At 36.6% G+C, this 26,846-nt stretch overlaps 1 protein-coding gene across 1 annotated transcript in view; it reads left to right on the top strand.

Moving 5' to 3' along the window:
• Positions 1–26,846, top strand: part of MOXD1 (monooxygenase DBH like 1) — a 90,812-nt gene that overhangs the window by 16,686 nt on the left and 47,280 nt on the right. The window contains exons 2-4 of the mRNA XM_058735296.1: positions 6,575–6,721; positions 8,303–8,470; positions 8,607–8,690. Of these exons, the coding sequence (XP_058591279.1) occupies positions 6,575–6,721; positions 8,303–8,470; positions 8,607–8,690 (399 nt within the window). The remainder of the gene's footprint in view (positions 1–6,574; positions 6,722–8,302; positions 8,471–8,606; positions 8,691–26,846) is intronic.

Genomic DNA, 26,846 nt, shown 5'->3' with positions numbered 1-26,846 from the left:
AGTAATTGAGGAAGAAGTTAAAGAAGATTGCAGTTTTGAATCTGGATGATAGGAGAGTGGCAGTGTAATGGAAAAAAAAAATCAGGGAAACTGGAAAACCAGGGAGACAGACAAAGGGTAAATACAATTTTGGATATATTGCATTTTGAAAGGACACTAAGACTTCCAAGTGGAGTTAGACTTTTGGATATGTGATACTGAATGAAGGTGATGATTGGAAACTCTTGGAGTAGACGAGATTCCCAAAGGATGAAATACAAAGACAGAGGAGTATAATGTCAAGGACAGAACTTTGATGTGTATGGTTAGGAATGGGAAAAAATAGAGATAAACTGTCAGAAATGGACAGTCAATAGTGGGGCTGTCTGGAAGCTGGCAGTGTGGACATCCTTGCCTTATACCCAAGACTTGTTCCCAAGTTTAGGGGAAGAATTTAGTATGATGTTTGCTGTAGGATTTTCTACAGATGCTCTTTATAAGGTTAAGGGCGTGCCCTCCTGCTGCTGTTTACTGAGCGATTTCACCATGAATGAATGTTTCAGATAGTTTTTCTGCATTTATTAAGATGATTGTATGGTTTTCTTTTTTAGACTTTGATATTATGAATTGTATTGATTGATTTTGTAATGTTGAACCAAATCTGCGTGCTAATGATATGTTATCCTTTTTTTTTTTAATGTTTTTGTTTTACTTTTGAGAGAGAGAGACAGAGCAGGAGCAGGGGAGGGGCAGAGAGAGGAAGACACAGAATCCGAAGCAGGCTCCAAGCTCTGAGCTGTTAGCACAGAGCCCGATGCGGGGCTCGAACTCACAAACTGTGAGATCAGCCCAAGTCGGGTGCTTAACCGACTGAGCCACCCAGGCGCCCCTAAATGAATGTATTTCTATGTCAAAAATTTAGATTAGGGGCTCCTGGGTGGCTCAGGTGGTTGAGTGACTGACTTCAGCTTGGGTCATGGTCTCATGGTCGGTGGGTTTGAGCCCCGCATTGCACTCTGTGCTGATAGCTCAGAACCTGGAGCCTGCTTTGGATCCTGTGTCTCCCTCTCTCTCAAAAATAAACATTTAAATTTTTTAAAAAAATAAAAAAATTTAAATTTAATAATGCATCTGTTTTATAAAGAAAAATTTACTCTCACGTATCAAAAACATCATGACCTGATCATGATCTGAGCCAAAGTCAGATGCTCAACTGACTGAGCCAGCCAGGTGCCCAGATATATTATCCTTTGAAAAATATATCACTATATTTGCTACAATATAAAGGAAATTTGCATTTCAGCCCATGAAAAATACTGCTTTGTTCATTTTTTTTTGTAATGCCTTTGATTTTGGTATCAGGGTAAGGCTGTCATCAAAAAATGAGTTGGGCAGTGTTTTCTGTTCTTTATCTTCTGGAAGAGTTTGTGAAGGATTTGTATTATCTCTTCCATAAATATTTGGCAAAATTCCAAGTGGAAGCACCTTGGCTTAGCTTTTTTTTTTTTTTTGTAAGAAGATTTTTACCCATGAGTAGATTATAGGGCTATTCAGAATATTTGTTTTTCTTAATAAATTTGACTGGTTTGTGTCTTTCAAAAACTTTGCCCTTCTCTCATCTAAATTATCCAAGTTGTTTATGTCTAGGTGTGCATAATATTATTAGCCTTTTTTAAAAAGTTTATTTATTTTGAGAGGGAGACAGAGAGTGCAAGTGGGGAAGGGGCAGAGAGAGAGAGAGGGAGAGAGAAAATCCCAAGCAGGCTGTGCATCACCAGTGCAGAGCCTGATGTGGGGCTGGAAGTCACGAACTGTGAGATCATGACCTGAGCCAAAGTCAGAAGCTTAACAGACTGATCCACCCATGCATCTCCATGAAGTTATTAACCTTTCAATGTCTGTAGGATCTATTGTAATATTTCCCTTTTATTTCATTTATATGTATTTGTTTTGTACTTGTCCCGTCTGCTCTTTGTTTTATATTTCTCTTCTCCTGCTTTCTTTCAAAAAATTTTTTTAATGTTTATTTTTCAGAGAGAGAGAGAGAGAGAGAGAGAGAGAGAGAGGGGAGCATGAGTGGGGGAGGGGCAGAGAGAGAGGGAGACACAGAATCCAAAGCAGGCTCCAGGTTCTGAGCTGTCAGTGGGGCTCGAACTCACAGACTGGGAGATCATGACCTGAGCCAAAGTTGGACGCCCAAACGACTAAGCCACCCCAGGCGCCCCTCCTGCTTTCTTTTACATTGAGTATTTTTATAATTCCAAAAGAGTGGATGTTATTTGGGATGGAAAAAAGGCAAGATGTGGGCTGTTGTGTGTCGAAACTGAAATTCTCTTGAAGTGAGATGCGTGATCATAAGCTGAGGGTGGGGAAATGTTGGCATCTTAAATCGAGAAGGTTAGAATATTTGTCTTGGGAGGCCTCCTGAGAAAACAGTAAGAGATTAACATGTGGATTTCTAAGCATCAGTAGGGGCCCAGCTTACGTAAACATGTAACCAATAATACTGTTGTGATAGGTAAGGTATACTGTGATCAAATTTGAAGACATATATTAAAATAGGCCTTAAGTACTAGAAAATGTGAACAAATTATAATGGAATTATGGTGGTGGTTAGACTGTTTCACATTTCAGTTATAATAAAATCCATTCATGTTTTCCCTCCATAAGGTTGAAGATACCAGCCTCTTTTAGACAATCACATTTTGCCAAGAGTCCAGAGCTTGTCTGGAAGCCATCTTTTTGAAATATTGGACACTCAGTAGTTTACACAGGATAGATGCACTCAAGGGATATTCAGTGAGACCCGAGTGCAGTTTCTTCCATATTCTCGTAGCTAAGTTATCTGAAAAGCCAGAAGAAGGTGGGATAGCTGAAAGGAATTGTTATTGGTGAGTAGAAATAGAAGGAATGGAATGTTGGGGAGCCAGCTGACTATTCTGTGGGACTAATGGTTTTGGAAGCATGTTTGCAAGACTAGGATAATTATTCTACTCTTCCGGCTGATTGCATTTTGTGTTGTGTTCTTTTTGTTTGCAAAAACTGTGATTGCTTGAATCATGTAGTGAAATGTGAACTTAGTATAAAGGTGCAATTTATCTGAATCTCTCATTGTCCATAGGCATTGCTATCTCATCTACATATTGAAAATCTATGTGATCACAAGTGGGAAAATCACAATATGATAGGAGTATTTCATTTGAATTGTTTTCACAGTTACAGCCGGCTCTCAGAATAAATTTTTTGACAGCCTCCAACTTTACCAGTAGAAAAAGTAACATTTTACATGGAAAAAAATGTTTACAGAAACATTTCTGTAGACAGAAAATATAAACTAACTCATACTTTTCCAGCAATGGCCGCTACGGTGTATAACGATGAAGAAGGATACAGACTGGAGTCAGACTCTCTGGCTTTGATACTGGCTTTACTATTTACCAGCCCTGTGAACTTGACACGATGCTTAACTTTATGCTTTAGTGTCTTCATCAGTGAAGTAGGAAAATAATTTTATCTCATAGACTTGACGTAAAGGTTAAATGAGTTAACACATGTGCATGTATTAATACATGCTTAAACTGGTCCTTGTGCGTGGTATGTACTCAGTGAGTTGTAGTTGTTACCAGGGTGAAAAAAGCTTAGTTAGGCCCCATCCATCACTAATAATGTGGGTTTTGAGCATGATCTGCATGTGAAATTTACATATGCTTGATAGCTACCTTGAAAAGGTACTAGGAATAAAAATACCAAATGCCATCCATTTGAGTGTGACACTTAAAAATTAAGGTTTTTTTCCTGTATACTTTATTTTTATTTATTTATTTATTTATTTATTTATTTATTTATTTATTTTTGCTGAGCACAGCAATCATTTCTTCAAATGTAATTTTAATGTTAGTAAAAATAGGTACAATTATGTTTTAGCATGCATTTTCTTTTTTTATATGTATTTAATTTCTTTTTTTAAACTTGTTTTATTTTTTTATTTTTTTAAATTTACATACAAATTAGCATAAAGTGCAACAATGATTTCAGGAGTAGATTCTTTAGTGCCCCTTACCCATTTAGCCCATCCCCCATCCCACACCCCCTCCAGTAACCCTCAGTTTGTTCTCCATATTTATGAGTCTCTTTTGTTTTGTCCCCCTCCCTGTTTTTATATTATTTTTGTTTCCCTTCCCTTATGTTCATCTGTTTGTCTCTTCAATTCCTCATGTGAGTGAAGGCGTATGATTTTTGTCTTTCTCTGACTGACTAATTTCACTTAGCATAATACCCTCCAGTTCCATCCACGTAGTTGCAAATGGCAAGATTTCATTCTTTTTGATTGCCGACTAATACTCCATTGTATTTACATACCACATTTTCTTTATCCATTCATCCGTCGATGGACATTTGGGCTCTTTCCATACTTTGGCTATTGTTGATAGTGCTGCTATAAACATGGGGGTGCATGTGTCCCTTTGAAACAGCACACCTGTATCCTGTGGATAAATGCCTAGTTGTGCAATTGCTGGGTCATAGGGTAGTTCTATTTTTAGTTTTTTGAGGAACCTCCGTACTGTTTTCCAGAGTGGCTGTACCAGCTTGCACTCCCACCAACAATGCAAAAGAGATCCTCTTTCTCTGCATCCTCGCCAACATCTGTTGTTGCCTGAGTTGTTCATGTTAGCCATTCTGACCGGTGTCAGGTGGTATCTCATTGTGGTTTTGATTTGTATTTCCCTGATGATGAGTGATGTTGAGCATTTTTTCATGTGTCGGTTGGCCATCTGGATGTCTTCTTTGGAGAAGTGTCTGTTCATGTCTTTTGCCCATTTCTTCACTGGATTATTTGTTTTTTGGGTGTTGAGTTTGATAAGTTCTTTATAGATTTTTGGATACTAACCCTTTATCTGATATGTCATTTTCAAATATCTTCTCCCATTCTGTCGGTTGCTTATTAGTTTTGCTGATTGTTTCCTTCGTTGTGCGGGAGCTTTTTATTTTGATGAGCTCCCAGTAGTTCATTTTTAGCATGCATTGTCTGAATCAACCATTTGTGACTTTTTATTTTTTAAATACAAATTTTTATATTTTTTTAAAGTTTATTTGTTTTGAGAGAGAGAGAGAGAGAGGGGTGAGGAGGGGCAGAGAGAGAGACAAACAGAATCCCAAAAGAGAATCCATGCTGACAGGGCTGAGTCCATCATGGGGCTCCATCTCATGAACTGTGAAATCATGACCTGAGCCAAAGTCAAGAGTCAGATGCTTATTAACCCAGACACCCCAACCATTTATGAGTTTTTAGAGATAAAATATCATCATGTATGCAAAGACCATTATAATTAAGGCAAACTTTGCGTCTTCTCTAAGAAATGAAAATTAGCACCATGAATTTTATAACTCTTACTGTAGAAAGCAAATGGTAAATGATATAGGAAAATATTTTGGATAAAAACCAAATAATATTGCAAAGGGGGGGAAGGAAATTAGTAGTAAATGGGCAATATTAAATAGGCAGTTCCCCCCCATATATGGTTTCATTTCTTTATCTTTCAAAATCCATAAAATAGGTATGTATTATCCCCATTTTACTAATGTTAGAACAAAAGCTCAGAGTTTGACTTGAACAATTCTCCAAGGCTATTTAGGGGTAGAGCTAGGGATCAGATCCCAGCCATTTTATTTCAAAACCCATGATCTCCCCATTGCATTTGTCTGCCTCCCAGAAGTGATCTGCATACCACTGATCAAGTTTAGTACAAAAATCATAGGTGATCCATAAAAACAAAATTTCTCCAGTTTTTCGATGTCTTATAATTCAACTAGTTTCATTTCTTTCCATAATTTTCCATTGCATTTCATTTTAATATGCATTTGCTATTAAAGCACATACTAAAATGGCCTATAACCTCAGATGGGGTCTCTTAGCTTTCAGGAGTGGTGAAAGGAAGTTCCACTTGCTGTAATAGTAAGAAAAGTGCTTATCTTGGGGTTGGTCCTGTCTTTATCACAAACTAGTAAATTCCATTTGGGGCAAGCCATTTCACAGTGTTGAAATTCCTCTTTTCATTTGTATGAATGAAAATCACTAAGTGATCTTGAATGTCTATTTATTCCATTTCTTTTGATGCTCTATGACACTATAAAATCCTTCCCATATTTTCCTGAAGGGCCAGAAATTCAAATATGGACCACTCTTTTAGGGAATTGATTTCCTAGTTGGGATACTCCAGTTCCTTGAAAATTCCCAGGACTTTAAAAGTGGCTATAGATACCGTATTTTGTAGTGAGCAAATCCAGAATCAATTTTTTCAGGTTCTGCAAATATTTTTTTAAGTTTTTAAAATTTATTTATTTTGAGAGAGAGAATGCAAGCAGGGGACAGGCAGAGAGAGAGGGAGAGGGAGAATCCTAAGCAGGCTACACACTGTTAGTGCAGAGCCCAACACAGGGCTTGAACCCACAAACTCTGAGATTATAACCTGAGCCGAAATTGAGTTGGACGCTTAGTTGACTGAGCCACCCAGGTGCCCCTAAATATTCTTAACCTAAATTTTTTCCACTCTGAATTTGGGATAGCCTAATTTTTTATTTTTTATATTTTCCACAGGATTATTTTACAAATGCAAATAGAGAATTAAAAAAAGATGCTCAGCAAGATTACCACCTGGAATATGCCATGGAAAATAGTACACACACAATAATTGAATTTACCAGAGAACTGCATACATGTGACATAAATGACAAGAGTATAACGGTGAGTAGTCTATGAGTGAATGCCACAGGAATAAATTGTACGTTTGTTTACAGTGGTGAAAGACTTTATAGAATAAAAGGAACAAATATTTAAAAATAACCTTTGAAAACAAAGTCACACAGTCTGTTTTGGAATATCTTTGAATTCTTTTTAGAAGCCACAGAAAATCTAAGACTATGCATTTCAATAAAGGCAATTTTTGTGTGAATCTAACATTTTGAAGGGCCATTTAAAGTGGGTATGATTTTATCTGTAAGATTTCCAGTTTTTTCTCCATAAAGTTTGAGACTATACAACAGATAAAGATTGGAAAAAATGTATTACACAAGAGGGAATTATGATACTGAATTTTAGGGTATAATTCATCTGATTTGTGAGTGATTTATTTTTGTAAATTTCTAAAATCAAGATGAATAGTAGACTGATTAAAATTGCCTCCCGACACAAGATTTGTTATTGTCAGATTTCATTCAAAAATTAATATCTTTATGCATATGTAAATTAAATATTTAGACAGCATATAATTCATGTGGTACTTTGGAAATTTCCATGAATTCCTTGGATCAGTTTCATTTTGTATAGATCAATCAAATTATCTTTTTTATTTGATAAATCAAAGCTTTAAAAATGGGAATGTAAAAATCTGAAGCCAGTTTTGATTAACATTCAGCATAAAGAGTAAAAGAAGAAGAAAACCACATGCAAAAACGTGGATCACTTTTTATGTAATATACTGTGCAATTATACTTTAATTGGAAAAATAATTATAGTCATTTGACTTATTAAGAAAGAAAATAGCTTTTAAAATAAATAGCTTTTGCTTTATTATTTATTTTCAAAGTTCTTATTACAGAGGTCTGGCAAAGACACCTTTTTCTGTGGGAGGACTGAACAATTTCTTCATACCTCACCAAGCCCTCCCCCTGGCCCACCACCCTTCGGGCAATCTCTCCTGTTTGCTAAATGGAAACCAATTTCACCTGACAGTACTTTCCCTTGTTGGGATACCCTAGTCCCTTGGAAATTCCCAGGATTCATAAAATGACTAACGCTAGATTCTAGGATAATAAACCCAGAATCAGAAATTCCTCCTGTGTTTGCACTTTCTGTCAATTCGTACATGTGATGGGGCCAGTTCTGGGGAAAATCTATAGTGAATGTAAAGGTGCTAATCTGGAAGGTGACTTTAGTTTTCCAGAATCCTTGCTTCTTAACAAGAATATTTGCTTGGCGACTACTAGTTGCTGGTGCGCAGACCTGGCGTGACGGCGATTTACCGTCGCCATGTGCACGGAAGCATAACCTCTGAGTCAGTTGCCTTTCATTCTGCCTTGGAAGCCATAATCTTGCGTGCTAAGAGATACCGTTTCTTCCAAAAAGAAACTCATCTATCTGGACACTTAATGATTGAATCAAATTGACACAATTAATGCTAGAGACCATGTTGAGAGCTCCCAATGTCATTATTCTCTTATTTTTCACGTCTGCATCCTGCTTTAAATAGAATTCCTTAAACTCAGCTCAGTGGTAAGGGAAGTGCTCTCATGAGACATAATGGTGGTGCCCATGTCTGCTCACTAGGAGAGCACAGTGAGAGTGATCTGGGCTTACCACCATGAAGATGTGGGAGAAGCCGGCCCCAAGTACCACGACTCCAATCGTGGCACCAAGAGTCTGCGGCTGTTGAATCCTGAGAAAACCAGCGTGTTGTCTACAGCCATACCATACTTTGACCTTGTTAATCAGGACGTAAGTTTTTTCAGGTTTTATGACTGGAGGGGTGGGTTTATGGAAAGTGTGTAAGAGTTTTTATTTACACTTTTGTGTTTAATAGTGTGTCAAGAGAATGTGACTTTGTGTCCCCCTCCCCTTTTTATTAAGACAGGTCCCCATCCCAAACAAAGGTACGACCTACTGGTGCCAAATGTTTAAAATTCCTGTGTTCCAGGAAAAGCATCATGTAATAAAGGTATGTGACTCACTCACAGGCTAAATTTAATTTGCACAAATGGAGGGGAAATTGTTGTTAAAATGAAAATTATTTAAAAAATAGAAATGATTTTCAATTGTATGAAAGTTATTTCAAGAGCAAAGTAATTGGCTTCTCTGACTCACACCCTGTCTTATGAGTTACTGAATTTAGAGGGAAATCTTGGATTGTAGCTAGGATTTTGGCTTTTGGCTCCTAATTTTACATTTTAAGGTAAAAGTTAAAGGATGCATTTGAATAGTGCTACCTATTTCCTAGGCAACATTGTGTACAGTTGGAATTGCTGGGCTTGCAATTTAAATAATGTATTTGCATATTGATAAACTATATACAGGAACATTACATTCCCCACCAAGATTGTTTGAGAATGGCTTGTTTCATTGTAAACATTGGATATTGTAAAAAAAAAAAAAAAACTATTTTTACAGTGATTTTTTGAAAATAAGAAAATAGGAAAATTGGTGGATTCCTACAAAATTAAAAATTACAGAATTCGCCTGTGGCACCTAACTCCCTCCCACCTCCACCGGGAATAGCTTCCCAAAACTTTTGTATCTAGCTAGTGGAGAAACAGGTATTTTCAAAGAATTCCATGTCCTTGGTTCTGTGCTAGGTACTGCTTGGTAGTTACACAGAGGCTGAATGTATAATCCATACTCTCCAGGAAACTATAGTAAGAAGGTAGGAGAAGTGTCCTTGACACAGGAAAGAATAAGATAGAATTAAATCATGCATACAAATACTCTAAACGTTCAGAAGGCCAGACATCATCAGCTTTTTGTCAGTCCTCAGACTCTGTAACAAAGCAGTGTGGATGTGAGAAAGGAGAAAACGTGTGGATTCTAGAATGGAGAGGGAAATGCATGGGTTTGACTCGCAGGTCGTCTCTTTAGCTCACTGTGTGCTCTCAGGTAAGTTGCTGTGGGGTAATGCCCTGGTTTCTTTGTCTGCAGAGGGTGGTCACCATAACACATTCCCTCTTAACCTCAAAACCTCTTGGCAGAGTTGGAAACACTGAGTACATTCTGTAAAGCGACTTAGATTTGTTAGTTTCTAATATATTTGTCTAGTGGCACAGAGCTGCCTTTTGCTTACGGATATGATTCATCACTACTTACAGAGGCAAGAAGAGCAGGGGAAGGGAATGTTTTTTGAATTACTAAGTAGTCCTAAATACTTGTAGAATATTTTTGCAATCAGAAGATTTACCAACCATGAGACTTTGGATAAGCCATTTACCTCTGTGCAATGTTATTTGCTGTTTCTTGCATGTGCCTTAATACCAGTGCCTAAGGCCTTCCCTTATGCTAATGAAAAGCCTTTCTCAGAAAAGAGAATGTTATATTTATATAGACTACGTGCCATATAATACTGTGTCATTCGCAGCAAATTTAATGGGAACTCGGCTTAAGGGACAAATGTAAAACTACAGGTTCAGAAATAAAAGCACATGTTTCACAAAATGGGTCCTGGATTCATTTTTCAGCAAATGTTAACGGATAGGATATAAAGCCCTTAACTACTGACATTAATGCATTTTTTTCTTATTATTAATGCTAATAATTAAGTCAAATGAAATAAGAGTATTTGCTCTTAAGGGAGGTCAGTATATGTTCTAACTCTGTACGTAGGACATTTACCTGGTATCCCATCTGAGAATTCTTAGCTAGCTTTCCCGGCACATGCTTTTAGAGTAATACTCAGATATGTGGGCATGTATTTGAATATTTGGAGTTCTGTAGGACGATGGAAATTCTTTACTCCTAGCAAGAGGGGGTTTGGGGTACAGGCTGCAAGTCAGAGAGGAGGGGGTGGTTATACAAAATTTGGTTGCTTCAGGGGCAGAGGGTTGGTGGCTGGCATTTAAAATTCTATTATTACTTAAGAATACCACTTACAGAATAGATTCCTGAGCTTGTTGTTAAATCCTAAAATATCCTAAAGGTCTTCAAGTACTATGGAACATTTTGCAAAAAAGAATGAGCCTAAATAGACTGGCTGGCCCAGTCGGAGGAGCATGTGGTGACTCTTGATCTTGGGGTTGTGAGTTCGAGCCCCATGTTGGATGTAGAGATTACTTCAAAATGAAATCTTAAAAGAGGGAAGAGGAAGCTCTACTTGGAAAATAAATTCAAAATATCTATGTTGTAAAAAAATTCAGGTTGTATACGTTTTGAGACAGTTTTTAAAAAACAGTTTTCGTTTGCAACTCATGCCAGTTTATAATAAAATGTCAATTCATTTCTAGGGTAGAATTCATAGATCTAAAACTTACCTTAAGAAATTACGTAATTCCCATTCTCTTTTCCTTAGCAGAGATGATTTCTGGTAATTTAAGGCAAATATATCTTCTTTGCATAGAATCAAAGACGCCTGTTTTGAAGAGCCATCATCTAGGTGTCTATCTTTATTCTGTATTTTATGTCCAGCGAATCACTGTATCAAAAAGCCTCAGTCCTTCTCTGAGACAAAAACCAAAAAGTACTTTCTCAGAAAAAAGAACATTGCTTTTATATTGTATTATATTATGTGTCGTTCACAGCAAGTTTTAAGAACATTGATAATAGTAATATGGCGAGAAATCAATTTTGTTGTCTGCACTCTCATTTCAAACAAAGAAAAGTGTGTAATTGCAATTAAATGTTAATAGTGCTGCCCAACATACATTTTGTAGTTGTAATAACTATAAAACTAAGCAGATAAATGAAATATATCAGTGGCTGTGTGTGAATATATTTAATGTGAATGAGTAAACTTAAACATATTAATTCACTTAATTTAAATTTTAATCATATAATGATAAAAATTATTTACTACCAAAAATATGAAATAACAAAGTAAATAATTTCTAAAATTATAAACTAATAAAGGCAAATAATTTCATCCACAGGAATAATGGGATTATGATAAAAATTATTGGGGTTTCAGTTCAGTTGGGATTCACATTTATTGATTTGTATTTTGGTTTTTGTGAAAAATGTTTAAAATTGTGATTTCAAAATATTGGTATTGTCAGATGACAGCATGCCACACTAGAAGACAGAAAAGGAGATTATGAAAAAGAAAGCTCTTGGTAATTTATATCAAAACCACACTCCTCATATGAGATCACCTCTGTGTCTCTCACTCTTGAGACCCACTGTCCAGCCCATATCTCCATATTTAAACATGACCCTATTTAAGCTTTGCCAAATACATAGCTTTACCCTAAATTTAAAATTTTTTAGAGAAAGTGATTCTTTCCGCTCTCTGTAGTCAATAATAACATCATTATCACCTGATGGTGACAATTGGATATACTCTGCCAGAAGCTGAGGTTATCAACTGGTGTAACACACCCGTGTGTGTGTGTGTGTGTGTGTGTGTGTGTGTGTGTGTGTGTGTGTAGCGTTTATTGTCAGAGAATTCTCCTCATAGATAAACTAAACTCCTAACTCATCGGTTTAAGCATGATCTATCTTATTTGATTTAATAAATAATTGCTGACTGCCTATTATGTTAGGGTTAGGGTTAGACAAGAAAAACATCCAAGCTGACTCATCATCCCATCTCTATCTTGCCTTAAAGGCCCACCTTTCTAATAGGGAGACAGTGAGCCTCATGGTAGCATAGGTGGGTTCTGCACTCTGATGGGCCAGATTTGGATCCTTGCTTTCCATCATCAGGCATTTAACCATGGATGAGTTATTTGTCACTCACATGTCAATTTTATCATTTAAATTTGCATGGTAACTTCCTTATGGAATTGTTTAGACTAAAGGTTAAATAGTAGTTAATAAAATTGTATTACCACTTAGCACAATATCTGACACATAGAAAACTGTTAACAAACCCAACTATTATTATCAGGCCATTTATTTTCAATGTTGTTGTCTGAATGACTTTTCATTGAAAACTGCTGTTTAGTAAAGAGACCCAGAAAAGCAAAGAGCATCATGCTGAAAGGTTGACCATTGCTGAGTTTTAAGAGAGGATTACCTTTACTTGTTGTGTGACCTCAGACAAATTATTTACTTCCCTGTGCCTCAGTTTTCTCGCCTGGAAAATGGGCATAATAGTTCTCAACTAATAGGGTTGTTACAACTATTAAGTGAATCAAAGGAGTTTAACATATGTAATTAGAACAATGCCTGGCACATAGTTTTAAATAAAGTAACTAAATAAAATTATGTAGATCACTAGCAATAAACACAACTGCTCATCTATTGATCATCTTGTTAGATTTCTGGGTTGCTGAGGGATCCCAAGCCTGCCAATCCCTTCTAGAGAGTCAGAATTCCAAATAAAACCTAGATTCTCACTCTTCATGTAGGGAGGCCACCATGAAAACTTTCTCCTGTGTAGAAATGTGAAGTGGAGATAAACAAAACACTATCATTATTCTATTCTATTCTATTCTATTCTATTCTATTCTATTCTATTCTATTCTATTCTATTCATCAATAGAATGAGATACTGTGCTGTCACTTGCTACTGAACAGAACATCTTTCTTGACTTGATATTAGATGCTGCTGTTTTTTTCCATTGGTGGCACTCATAAATCTGAATGATTTAATTTGGGGGAATGTTTCCTAGGACAAGAAAATCTAAGGATAATTGATATTGAATGACCATGAAATGTTCTTGAAGCCAGAGTACTGTATAGCCATGAAATAGTCCTTCAAAACTTTGATTTTCCTATCCTAGACACGTAGTATGAACATTTGGGTTTATGCACTATGTTAAATCAACATTGCTGGTCAGTTTCCCTATTGTGTTTATTTCTTGTTCTCCTCCTCTTTTTCTTTCTTCCTCTTCCTCTCTCCTCCTCCTCCTTCTTCCTCCTCGTCTCCTCCTCTTCTTTCTTCTTCTTAATATAAGAACACCATCACATGGGAAACTTTAGCATTAACATATTCTGAAATGTCAAGTGTGATAGAGGACTTCTATTTCTGAAAATGTGTAAGATTTCCAGGTTAAATTTAGTAAATTGTAAGAATTTTCACTGTCAAGCTACATGATTTGACTATTAGAATGATCTCCTCTTTGTCAGTATATCGTCTTCCATTTTCTCCCTGAAATCATATTTCAAAATATATTTTCATTGATGTGATTTTTTTCTTCCCTGATAGAATTGGTTTCTCATCAGGATGCATTTCCACAGACTCTATGCTTTAGTTCTCATTTTTTTTTTCATGCCTTCACCTTCAGTTTCCCTCTATTAGGTGGCAGACTAATAGGTGTTTGCTATTGACTATTAACCAAATAGTTGTATTTTCACTCATTTACATTACAATTCTTTGGAACGTTTTTGGCTTACCAATGTTCCCTTTTATTTATTTATTTATTTACCAATTCAACCATATTTCACAAAGGCAAATCTTGGATATTTAGCTAGATCTATTTAGTATGTCGAAAGAAATTAACTTTCAAAGTATGCTTTTTGTGAAAGTACTTTCCATTCGTTTTAAATACATGGCAGCACTATATTTGGTTATTAAATTCTTAATACCAATGCATTACTACTGGCACCTGTGGATTCTGTCACCCATTGACAAAATGGATAATTCTTTATCTTGTAGAAAAATTATGCTGTAAAATCATAAGAATCATCCTTTTCTTTGGGAATTTGTCATCTAGAGTTTGTAATTATTAACATAATTATATATATTATATGTAATATATATACATGTATCAGTGGATCTGAAAGTTTACATGTATCTTTTGTCCAAGAGATGAAGAATACTTGGCCATTTACTGTGGCTGAAATTATAACTTTGTACAGAAAAAAAAAAAAAGTGAATAGAGCACTGCTCCTGTCAATGATAAGTTGATTCAAATTAGCACATTTTTAAAGCTTGCTGACTTAGAATGTTCAGTGTTGCAAAGTTCTTTCTCGATCTTCTTGAGTTACATCTACTTCACAGAAACATTGGAGATTGTCTAACTACTTGGGTGTTCTTAATAGCCACTTGAGAGTACAAGGTAATTGAATTCACTTTGAAAGCATGCTTTTTCATGGAAGTGATTTATTGCTAACTCTGTCACTAATTAGCTTTCTGACCCTAGAGAAAGTACTTAACCTCACCCTGGTCCTCAGATTCCTTGTCTGTAAGATAAAGGGATTGGACCCGATGATTCCAAATGGCTCTTTTTACTTCTAAATATCTATGACTTGCTAAAACTAAAAGTGAAATATGTGCTGGGGTTTGGATGCCCTGTGGTCTGAATTCCTGATGTGCTTGCTTCTTACTATCCCTAGGCGTACCTGGGTAAAAATGCTTAGGACGCCACGATTTCCCTTCAGGTTTAAAAGCCCCTTTCTTTAATCCCTTGGACCTGGGCTCTTCTAGCATGTATTTGGAAGCCTAGATTTCCATCTGTAAAGGGGATAATAATAGTACTTGTCTCAAATGGTAACTGCCATTATCAAATGAAATAATATCCATAGAGTTTTTATATGTTTGGCATATATTAGGTAGCTCATAAATACCGGCTATATTTCCAATTTACATTGGATTTCAGATACCTCTAAATCTTGGAAAATAATCTAAATGAAGTAAATCTAAGTAAACAAATAAATAAGTAAATACATAGGTAAATAGATAAGTAAGAAAAGAAAGAAAAAAAGAAAGAAAGAAAGGGAAGAAAGAAGGAAAGAAAGAAAGAGAAAGAAAGAGGACAAGGAAGAAAGAAAAAAGGGAAGGGAAGAAAAAGTAAAGAAAGGAAAGGAAGAAAGAAAGAGAAATAAATCCAAATCCAAATCCAAATCCAAATCTAAATCTAAATCTAAATCCAAATCTAAATCGGAATCTTGGACAGAATGTAAATTTTAAATAAGGATAGGACCTAAGAGTGCCAAGGCAAGCAAGGCTGACCGGTTGATATAGCACGTAGTATGGGCTCTGGAGATAGGTAGGGATTGTATTCCAACTCTGCTTTTCATTAGCTTGATGACCTTGGGCAAACTCAACTCTCAGAGTTTATAGCTTTACTCGTAAAGCAGGGAAAATGATTTCCAGTGAAGATGTAATGAGTACCAGTGAAAACACCTGTTGCGTAAAGGGCTTGTAATTTTTCGTTTTTTTCTCTTGATGGGGATTATAGAGACAGACGACTCAAACTTCATCCAGTATTTTCTCATACTTATCAGGGCTGCACTGAAACCACAGTAGGAAGTCAGTTTTTATTTTATTTTGAAGAAAAGATTCCCTGGGAATTAGATTTCATAGCTTGCTCTCATTATTCTAACCCAAATGAAATTTAACCTAATTTCCTCCTGTTCTTGTCTGAGTAAGGATAAAAGCCAGCTGGTGACTATCCTCTGGGAAATATTCTTTCACATTCTTAGGTCACCCATTACCCTTCCTTAAGTTGGTCTTAAATAATACCATTTTCAACAGACAGACAGAAAGAGATATTTTTCTTTATTACTCTTCTATTGCCCAACTCTAATCTCAGTCTAGGACATCTTTTTAAAGTAGTCTAAAACATTGGATGACAAAATTGAAAAGCATTAGCACATTTATTGATAATGATTGGCCATAAAAGTTGGTAAATCATTTATGAGCAGCATTTTTATCAAAAGCACTAACTTCATACTAAGATATTTATGTTGGATTCTAGGTGTTGATGGCAAAGTAGGTTTCAGAAGAAGTATGGGAATATTAAGATAGGAATGACTTTTACTTAAATGCAGGGAGATATGCAGGTAATATGTTTATCTGTTTCTTACTACTTTAAATAGCTTCTCTTGTTAGATTTTCACAGCCTCCCACAAGGCAAGTTGAATTACCACCACTTTCCAGATGAACCCACTGAGGCATAGCTTGCATAAGTAACTTGCTTAACCCTATTCACAAATTCTGTGACACAGAGCGAAGACTGAGCACAGATCTTCCGACCAAAAGTAGTGGACCTTTCTCCATGCAATTCTACTAGTCCAAGCCTTCTAGCTGGTATATGTTGCAGTGACAAATAATTTGGGTGAGAGATGTCGGGTAGCTTATATCCGGCCACAGGGCCTTTAAGTCACTTTCTCAGAGCCAAGGCTGCTTTTGAATCCTTACAGAATTGGTTCATAGGCCGAGGGCTATGTGAATAATCCCATCAGAACCTGCCAGAGATACCAGTTCAAAGATCCTGGGAATTGATTTAGACCTACTTCGACAGCATTTTGAGCACACAGAACTCTGCTCTTTTCACACGTGGGGTTTGGAAATGCTCCTTAACAGGAAATGCCACATATAAAATGTCATTTGTGATTTAGGAAGTTATTTAAATAAGACGAGTTAAGATGATTAGGTGAAAGATTATGCCCATGCTATAAAAAGGCACACAGTGTTAAATCTCACAGATGATGTTAGGGAGATAGGAACTGGAAATAATTTCACTGAAAAGAGTGGCCTGCTAATCTTATGGGACACATCTTGGAGCATAAGGATCATTGAGAAGAAGACCATAGCCTCCTGTTTGAGCAGGTACAGTCCTTTTTGGAGTTAAGTGAAAATAATGGTAATGACCTATTTTATCCCCTTTCACTGTAACTGTCTATAAAAAGGGACTTGTGGAAAGAAATATTGACATTTTATTTATTTTTTAAAGTTTATTTTAAACTTTAAAATAGAGAGAGAGAGAGAGAGAGCGAGCAGTGGAAGGGCAGAGAGCAAGGGAGAGAGAGAGAATCCCAAGTAGGCTCCACACTGTCAGTGCAGAGCCCAATTTGGGGTTCAGTCTCACGAACCATGAGATCATAACCCGAGCCAAAATCGAGAGTCAGATGCTCAACCAACTAAGCCCCCAGGTGCCCCGAAGTACTAACATTTTAATTTGGAAGTTAAATTTGTGGCAAAATACCCAGAGAAAAGTACCCTAAAAACAAGAAGAGATCCATTGTTGGAGAAAGAGCTAGGAGTGCTGGCATCTCAGTGTGGCCTATGAACCAGCTGAGAGCACGGTTCTCATCCTACAGTAGCCCTCGCTCAGCTGAAAGTTAATGTGGCCACACCACAGCGCTTCCAGAGATGCATTCAGATTGATAACAGTTCAAAGACTGTAGATCTGTGTAACTGAGAGGTTGTTCTAAGTAGTCTTGTTCGCTCTTAAATTCTATGACTTTCGTCAAATATTGGAATTAAGAGAACCAGAAATTTATAAAACAAATCTATAAATTTGATATATGTGTAAAATTTATAAGATAAACTGTGATAAAAGGTTGTCCTAAAAAGTCGTGAAGGAAATGATAATTTGTGTGTGTGTTCCCACAGGGTATAATATGCCAATTTTATGTTGGTGTCTGTTTTCAATGTAAAAAATTATATACTTACCAAAACAGGATGACGTCCATCATTTCCTTTTTGATTGCAACAATGACTTTTCTTATGGTTTTTGTGAAGGGGACTTCTAGTAATTAGCAGGAAAAGGTTATGTATGTGGTAGGATCTCACTTTAAATAAATGAGATATCTACTATTCGAGTTTATAAAACTCATAAATCAAAGGTTAGTTTTATATAATCCTAATCAAGTTATAAAGGACTGCATAGATGTGTTCTTTAATATCAAGCTTCTCTTGGAGCATTTAAAATGAATGTGTTTTTTTTTTTTAATTTTTTAAAAATGTTTATTTATTTTTGAGAGAGAGAAAGACAGAGTGTGAGCAGGAGAGGGGCAGAGAGGCCCAATGCAGGGCTCGAACTCTTGGAGCACGAGACCATGACCTGAGCCAAAGTTGGGCACTTAACCAACTGAGCCACCCAGGCGCTCCCAAATGAATGTATTTCTATATCAAAAATTTAGATTAGGGGCGCCTGGGTGACTTAGTCGGTTGAGTGTCTAACAGCCTGTGGGTTCAAACCCTGTTGGGCTCTGTGCTGACAGCTCAGAGCCTGGAGCCTAATTCGGATTCTGTGTCCCCCTCCCTCCCTCCCCCCCCTCCCTCTCAAAAACAAACATTAAAAAATTTTTTAAAAATTTAAAAATTTAGATTATACAAAAAGCTTAATAATGTATCTGTTTTATAAAGAAAAATTTACTCTCACGTATCAAAAACATTATGGTTGAATCTTGCTTCCTTGAATCACTGTACTTTTCTTGATTCATAACCTGGGATGAATCATCTTGATAGAATCTTTAGGGATGGAGCCCCTTATGTTGGTTGGTGGTGGTTGCTGTCCTTTGGAAAGGTCCCCAAGTGATCTTGATACAAGCTCCTTGAGCGAGAATCATTGTTTTACGTTTATTAAAACTTCCCCGCAGATTGGGAAAGACTGTTTTTAGGTTATATTTTCTAGCACCTAGTAAAAGGTTCTTCATGTTAAGTAGCATCAATACTCATTTTTATAGTAATATGCTGTTTTATTCAACAAATATTGTAAAAACTGAATTCACACCGAACATCTCCTATCAAAATACACTGCTAGCTGTCTGCATATGAAAAAAATTTAGGCAGTTTATGAGATAAGTCATTCCTTGATGCATTGCATATTTCTTCATGGAAGCAGAGAGGCAAAAACACCAGCTGTTTCCTGGAACCACAGCTGACTTTCATTATAAAATTTCAACATGAACTAATTCAGATATAAGGGATACTTTCTTCTATGAAGGGAGAAGATTTATGACCTAGTGAAATATATACATCGAAGTAAACTCTATACATTAATGTTTATAATGTAATGGCTTCATTTTAGAAACTGTATACTGAAGGCGACCTTGCTGACTCTAAATGCATTCCATTACCAATAAAGAGCGATCTGTTTATCGCTGAAATCTCACAGAATTGGTCTATGTGGGACTTTAAATATTAAGTAAGGGCAAGACCATGTAAATAACTGTTAATGATTATGTAAATGCTGCCTAGTGCCTCTCAGGCTTTAGCTTGGCATGAGGAAGTCCTGAGAATATAGGAGAGGCCTTCTGTGGTATGTTTCAGAAATCAGTGTATTTAATATATTATGTATCATAATCAGCTGGAGACATCCCTTTGCACTACCCTCCCAATTGCAAAGAAGAATCAGAGTGTCTAATGAGTGCCTGCTTTGGACAGCACTCAGTACTGTCTTTTTTTTTTTTTTTTTTTTTTTAAGAAACATTTACCAGATGATATGTTGCCTCAGCTAAGTCTTTTTTTTTTTTTTATGTTTATTTATTTATTTTGAGAGAGAGTGAGCGGAAGAGGGACAGTGAGAGAGGGAGAGAGAGAACCCAAGAAGGCTGTGTGCTGTCAGCCCAGAGCTGGGTGCTGGGCTCGATCCCATGGATCATGAGATCATGACCTTAGCCGAAAATAAGAGTTGGAGGCTTAACTGACTGAACCACACAGGTGCCCCCGTACTATGTCTTTTGTCAGATAGAAGGCAATATAAGACATAGTCTTTCACCCCAAGGACCTCCCAGTTTAGATGGGAGAAGACATGCACATCCGAGTAACCGAGAAACCCGAACGGTGGAAAGTGAACGTTGCTGTCAAAGTACATAGTATAGGCAAAAGAAAGGAGTGAAGGTCTGAGCACCATCTCAAGCCATATGGAGAAAACAATTTGGGGAAAGTACAACTAAATGGATCTTAGGGAGGTAGGGATGTGTGGTGAGGATGCCTAGGACACAAACTGTTCCCATGCTTAAGCACGTGATAAAACTGAGAGCATTGTCCATTTTGTGGATCACTAATCATCAGAAAAAAACTAGGAAGTAGGTAGTATTAATATCCTCGTTTTACAGAGGAAGACACTGAAGCCCAGAGAAGTTAAGTAACTTGCACATTGTTGGTAAGTTTCCTGTTTGTATACTTCTCCCCGAAGAAGACAGTATATTTTTTTAAATAAACATGTATGAGCACTTTTGCTAGTTTAGCCTCAAAACATGACTTTTAGGTTTGCGGAGAGCAGCATTCATTGGCTCAAAAGTAAGACTCTTGCTTCAACGTTAGAATTCCCAAGTATTACACATTTGTCTGTGCGGAAGCTCCATCTGGTCCCACATGTGGTAGAGAATACAGGATGCTGAAACCAACATCTGCCTGTGCTACAGCCAGCTCACAGCTGCTGCCTAACATTGAAATCCATCCTAGAGTCGTGTCAGATTAGAATGCAGAATCTCTCCAGTTACTTGTTGTCAGGGTAACTGCATTTTCTGATCAGAGAATGCCTGAATCGTACCAAAGCCCCTAGTGTGAAACACTGAAAGGAACTGCAGACCGTGGCCTTTAGTACCTAAATGGGGTCACTGATTTTTATCTTGAATGATACCATTGTGTGGCTTTATCCCCAGACTGAACTTACCAGTTTCACTTAATGTGAAAACTCTGGCAAGTTGCGTCATAGTCTCCGAAATAGAAATCAAGGCTACCTCTTAATTGCACAATGTGCTGTAACCATTTAGTTCTTGAAAGGAAAGCTGCAGGCTCTTCCTGGGAAGAGAGTGATGGCCTTTCAGTTCCTGTGGAAATGAAGAGGACTTCCCTAGAGCTGCAGTCACTGTAGAGTGATTGACTGTTGAGTTTGTTGGACCTCTGTTCCCATTGTCAATGTCAGTTACGTGTTGTTAATAACTTAAATGTATGTAATGTATGTGAGCTTCTTTGTGGAAGAAGTTTATATCATTTAGTTTTTCATTTTATTGGACTATGAGCCTAATGAAGATCTCAAGAGATAATTTACTTACAGTCCAAGATTTAAAAAAAAAAAATGTTGCTTTAAAACCACCCTGAAAGACATTTTATGGACTATTTTTTTTTCTTCTTCAGCTTGAATTAATAATCATATGAAATTCATATGTGACATGACATGCTCAGGGAATGGCCTTTCACAATCCTGAAAAGAGACCACAACCATTAAATTTTATAACCCTTATCATTTGAAGACATTTTTTTTCATTTGCAGAAAATGAAGTCTAGTGAATAAAACTGCTTTCCCCTTCCAGTTAACTAATTGAAACTAGGCTTCAAATTTAGATGATGATATTTATAATTATTAAAATTTTCCATTTTCTAAACTCATCTTTATGAATAAAATTGGGTAGGTCCTTCACAATAGCTGGTTTTAACTTCATGACTTCAAGGCAAAATTGGTCCTTTTGGATGGAAACTGAACATCGTTGTTTCACATTATGACAATCAGGACCATGTTATTGAACATGCCCCTTTGCTTTTTTCTTACATTTTATCTTGGTAAGACTATATACGCATATGCAGAATGGAAATAACAATTCCTGTCTTCTCAAGATTACTCTGAAAGTGCTTTAAAAACATTGAATTTTAGAAAACAAGTATTTGTTGATTACTCATTATGTAATAGACACTGCTTTATTTACTCCTTAAGCCATTTTGCAGATGAGGAAACTGAGGCTCAAGAAAAATCGTGTTTTACTTAACGTCATAGTGTACTTAGTATTACAAAACATCATTCATGTAGTCTAGCAGTGGGAACTTGTACAATTCATTTAATTTATATGAGCCTAAGTTTGGAGGTGCCTGTTTGACTGGTCACCTAGAGCTGTTTTCAAATCCTGGCTCATTTACCACTCATGTGAACTTGGGTAATTTCAACAGAACTCAGAATTTTAGTTTCTTCACTGGCAAAATGGAGATCCTGCCTATTTAGAAGATGGCTGGGAAAATTATCTGAAGATGTTTTTATAAAGCATTTGAAGCATGGTAGATGTGAAATACTGTCATTCTGCAGTCACTTTCTTTTTACTCTGACATTCTAAACCTGTTTACTTTTGGCAACATTTTATTTCATGGTTGCAGAAAGTGAAGTCTAGGGGAAAAACTCTGCTTGTCTCCTCTAGTTAATTAATTGACACTAGAATTCAAATTTAGGTCATAAATTCCAAATTGCTATTACTTGTCTATTTTTTTTTTCAACATATGAAATAGAAAACAATTTCAAGATAAAAAAAATATAGCCAGATATATATCCCTTTCTGCTCTGTCATTTTAATAATCTATAATGAAATAACTTTTAAAGCTTTTTTAAACTTTAACAATTACTTAGATATAATTATCTAGTAATTTAGAGCAGTCGTGAAACTCATTTTGATTTCATTGACTTTTTTGAGACATTAAAAAGGGAAAGCATTGAGATAGATTTGTTTATATCCAACTGGGTTTCGTATGGTATGTTAGTTTTTTTTTTATATCTTGGATTTCACTATTTTACTATCTTTGCTTTTTATTTCTATATTCACTTTTAAGATATAAAGCTTAGTTCTTTTAAGAGTGAGCCTGCCAGATACATTTTATTTGTTATGTAAGGCAAGGTCTTATTGCAAGAGGTTGTAAGATTTACAACTGAATTAAATTTGCAAGGTTAGCGAGCTCAGTTCTTTTTTTAATGATAAACAGGAAATGTCAGTACTGAGTAATATTTTCCACTCATATAGCAAATAAAATTTTCCAACAGATTGTTGGTTCAGTCACATTATTTCAAAGCATATTTATTCCAAGTTGCTAAAAGATATTTTATGGAATAATTTATGTGTTCCTCAGCTTGAATTAATAATCATATGAAATTCATATGTAATATGAGATGCTCCTCTAATAATCTTGAAAAGAGATCACAACTGTTAAATTTTTATCCCTCATTGTTTGAAAGGTTAAGGAGTTTATACTGTGCACTAATTTCTTTTTTTTTTTTTAATGTTTATTTATTTTTGACAGAGAAAGATAAGGCATGAATGGGGGAGGGGCAGAGAGAGAGGGAGACACAGAATCCGAAGCAGGCTCCAGGCTCTGAGCTGTCAGCACAGACCCCAATGCAGGGCTCGAACCCATGAACCATGAGATCATGACCTGAGCCGAAATCGGACGCTCAATCGACTGAGCCACCCAGGCGCCCCAAGACCGTAAACTATTTCTGAAGGGAACGCTTAGGCTTTTCTCTCCTGTTTTTTTGTTTTGTTTTGTTTTTTGAGTTTATTTTGAGAGAGAGAAAGCACACATGAGTGTGAATGCAGGGGGAGAGAGAGAGGGAGAGAGAATCCCAAGCAGGCTCCTTGCTGTCAGCAGGGAGCCCGAGGTGGGGGCTCAATCCCCCAGAATGAACTGTGAGATCATGACCTGAGCCTAAATCAAGAGTCAGACGCTTAACCAACTGAGCCACCCGGATGCGCATTTTCTCCTTTTTTTAATCCATTTTGTACGAAGCCTGTGTCTACCTGCACTGATTTGACATAAGATTTGAAAACTGTATTTATTAAGTGACTTGGTGTTCTTTTTTAAAAAAAATTAAATGCTGGGGGCTCCTGGATGGCTCAGTCGGTTGAGCGTCCAACTTTGGCCCATGTCATGATTTCACGGCTTGTGAGTTCGAGCCCTGCGTCAGGCTCTGTGCTGACAGCTCGGAGCCTAGAGCCTGCTTCGGATTCTGTGTCTCCCTCTTTCTTTGCCCCCTCTCGGACTCTCTCTCTCTCTCTCTCTCTCTCTCCCCCTCTCAAAAATAAATAAACATTAGAAAGAATTAAGAAAAAAAATTAAATGCTGGAAATTTACAAAAGTATTATCTAACGTGTAATTGTTTCATTTTTAATGTGACATATGCTTATGTCACACAGGAAAAAAGGTGAAATGTGTATAATAGTGGTGTCCCCATTTCTCTAAAATCCAGCTTGGAGGTGCCCAATGTTAACACATTTATTTGGGTCCTTCTATAATCTATGTTCAAGAAAACCCTTACAAAATTATATAGGATTTTACTGAGTTAATCACCCTTCTTTTTTTAAAAAAATGTAGGATCACTGTCCATATTACTTTGAAATTTGCTTTTTCAAATTGCCACCCATAGAAGTGCAGCTCAAAACATAATAACACCTTTATTTTAATATCTGCATAATGAAATCCCCTAATATGTATAAACCACATTTTTTTTGGCAGCTGGCTGTAGCTGATTCACTTTCAAGGTGATTTAATGTTTTTGCTGCTGGAAACAATGCTTTAATAAATATTCTTTTATATGTATCCTTAGCAGTTTCATTTCTGTAGGAAAGATTTCTAAATGCATTGAGTTAAGGTTATATGCATTCAAAAATTTAATATATTTGTCAGATTACCTTCTAAAATTTACACACTAGCAATGTGTGAATATTTCTTCACTTCCTTTCAAGCCTGAGTATTGCCATCTTTTAAACTTATTGTCTACTGATGGGTGAAAACTGATGTTTATGATTGTTTTCACTTGCTTTTCTCAGACTACCGGTGAGACTGATGCTCTTTTTATTTATATTTCCTCTTCGGTGAATTTCCTGTTCAACCAAAACATTTTTTAAAAACTCTTTTATTGAGTTACATACATAAAAATTCACAAAACACTGGTATACAACTCATTAGATTTTCATAAGGTGAACTAACTCATGGAATCAGAATTAAGATCAAGAAATAGAACACTACCAGTCCACCAAAAGTGGCCCTCAATATCCCTTCCAGGTAACTACCTGTCTCTGGACCTAACCCCTATTCTGACTTTGATCTCTACTTGTTACTTTTGCCTGTTTTAAACTTTATGAACCTTAGACTCTTTTGTGTCTGGCTTCTCTTGCTCAGCAGAATGTGTGAGTCTACCATGCTTTTGTGTGTCAAAAAAATGTGTTCATTTTCATCTTTTATAGAGTTTAATTATCTGAATATACCAGAATTTTTTATTCATTTTGTATCAGCCATTACTGTGCACCGAACCACCCAACGTTCAAAGCCTTTAAATACATACACACATATTGCAGTTTACAGATCGACCAGCGGGTTCTTCTGTTTGTCGCTTTGCTTACTCCTATGTCTGTAACCAGCTTGGGTTGTGTAGGCAGGTTCTTGAATGGTGGCTGGGCTTTCTCGTATGGTTGGGAGTCAGCAGTTTGTAGGTGGGGCTAGGAGTCCTCAGCTGAGAAGTGGGTTCTCCTTTATAGTATGGAGCATGTTCTGCAGATGTCTAGATTAAACTTGTTCAGATGGTGGGGGCAAGGTTCCAAATGAGAGAGAAGAAACTCTAAAGCCACTTAAAGCCTGGTCTTGGGACTGGCACACCAGTACTCTTGCCCCAAGAAGCAGTTCTAACTCAGATACAAGACAGTTTTCCATAATAGTTCATTCTTTCTATCATTGGATAGCATTCCATTGTATGGATATAGCACAACTGGTTTATCCATTCACTTGATGGATATTTGTGTGTCTTTATTTTGGAGCTATGACCATTAAAGTCGCCGTGAACATTTGGGTACAACTTTTTCTATGAACACATGCTTTCTTTTCCCTTGGATGTATACCTTGGAGTGGAATGCAATGCAATGTGTTTAACACTTTTTTTTTTTTTATTTTTTTTAACGTTTATTTATTTTTGAGACAGAGAGAGACAGAGCATGAACAACGGGGGAGGGTCAGAGAGAGGGAGACACAGAATCTGAAACAGGCTTCAGGCTCTGAGCTGTCAGCACAGAGCCTGACGCAGGGCTCAAACTCACAGACCGTGAGATCGTGACCTGAGCCGAAGTCGGCCGCTTAACCGACTGAGCCACCCAGGCGCCCCTGTGTTTAACACTTTTAAAGGCTGTCAGACCCAGACAGTTTTCCCCAGTGTTGCACTGTTTTACATTCACAGCAAAAATAAGTGAGTTTCAGGTGCTCCATATATTCACCGTTGCTTGGAATAGTCAGTCTTTTAAAATTTTAGTCATTTTAATGGTTGTATCTCATTGTGGTTTAAATTTGCATTTCCCTACTGACCAAGGAGGTTGAGCACCTTTTCGTGTGCTTATTTGCCGTTCCTCTATTTACTTCGGTGAAACAAAGCCTCTTCAAATCTTTGTCCATTTTTAAGATTGGATGTTTGTTTTCTTATTATTGAGCCTTGAGTATGCTTTAATATCCTGGATACAATTTGTTTACCACATATTTGATTTGCAGATGTTTTGTCTTAATCTGTGGTTAGTCTTTCCACGGTTAACAGTATTTCTGGAGAACAGAAGTTCTTAATTTTGGCCAAGTCTAGTCTATTTTAAAAATTTTATGATTATGCTTTTGGCTTTATAAGACATTTTTGCCTAACTCTAGGACATGAATATTTAGTTTGATTTCTCTAAGCAGTGTTTTTAGTTTTTAACGTAGGGTTTGTATACAGCTTTTGTCAAATTCATTCCTAAATATCTAATATTTTGATGGTATTTTCGATGGTAT

Source organism: Neofelis nebulosa, chromosome 6, assembly GCF_028018385.1.
Source record: "Neofelis nebulosa isolate mNeoNeb1 chromosome 6, mNeoNeb1.pri, whole genome shotgun sequence".
In the NCBI taxonomy this organism is placed as follows: Eukaryota; Metazoa; Chordata; class Mammalia; order Carnivora; family Felidae; genus Neofelis; species Neofelis nebulosa.
The sequence above is the reverse complement of the archived record's forward strand: the minus strand, read 5'-3'. Positions and strand labels throughout refer to the sequence as shown.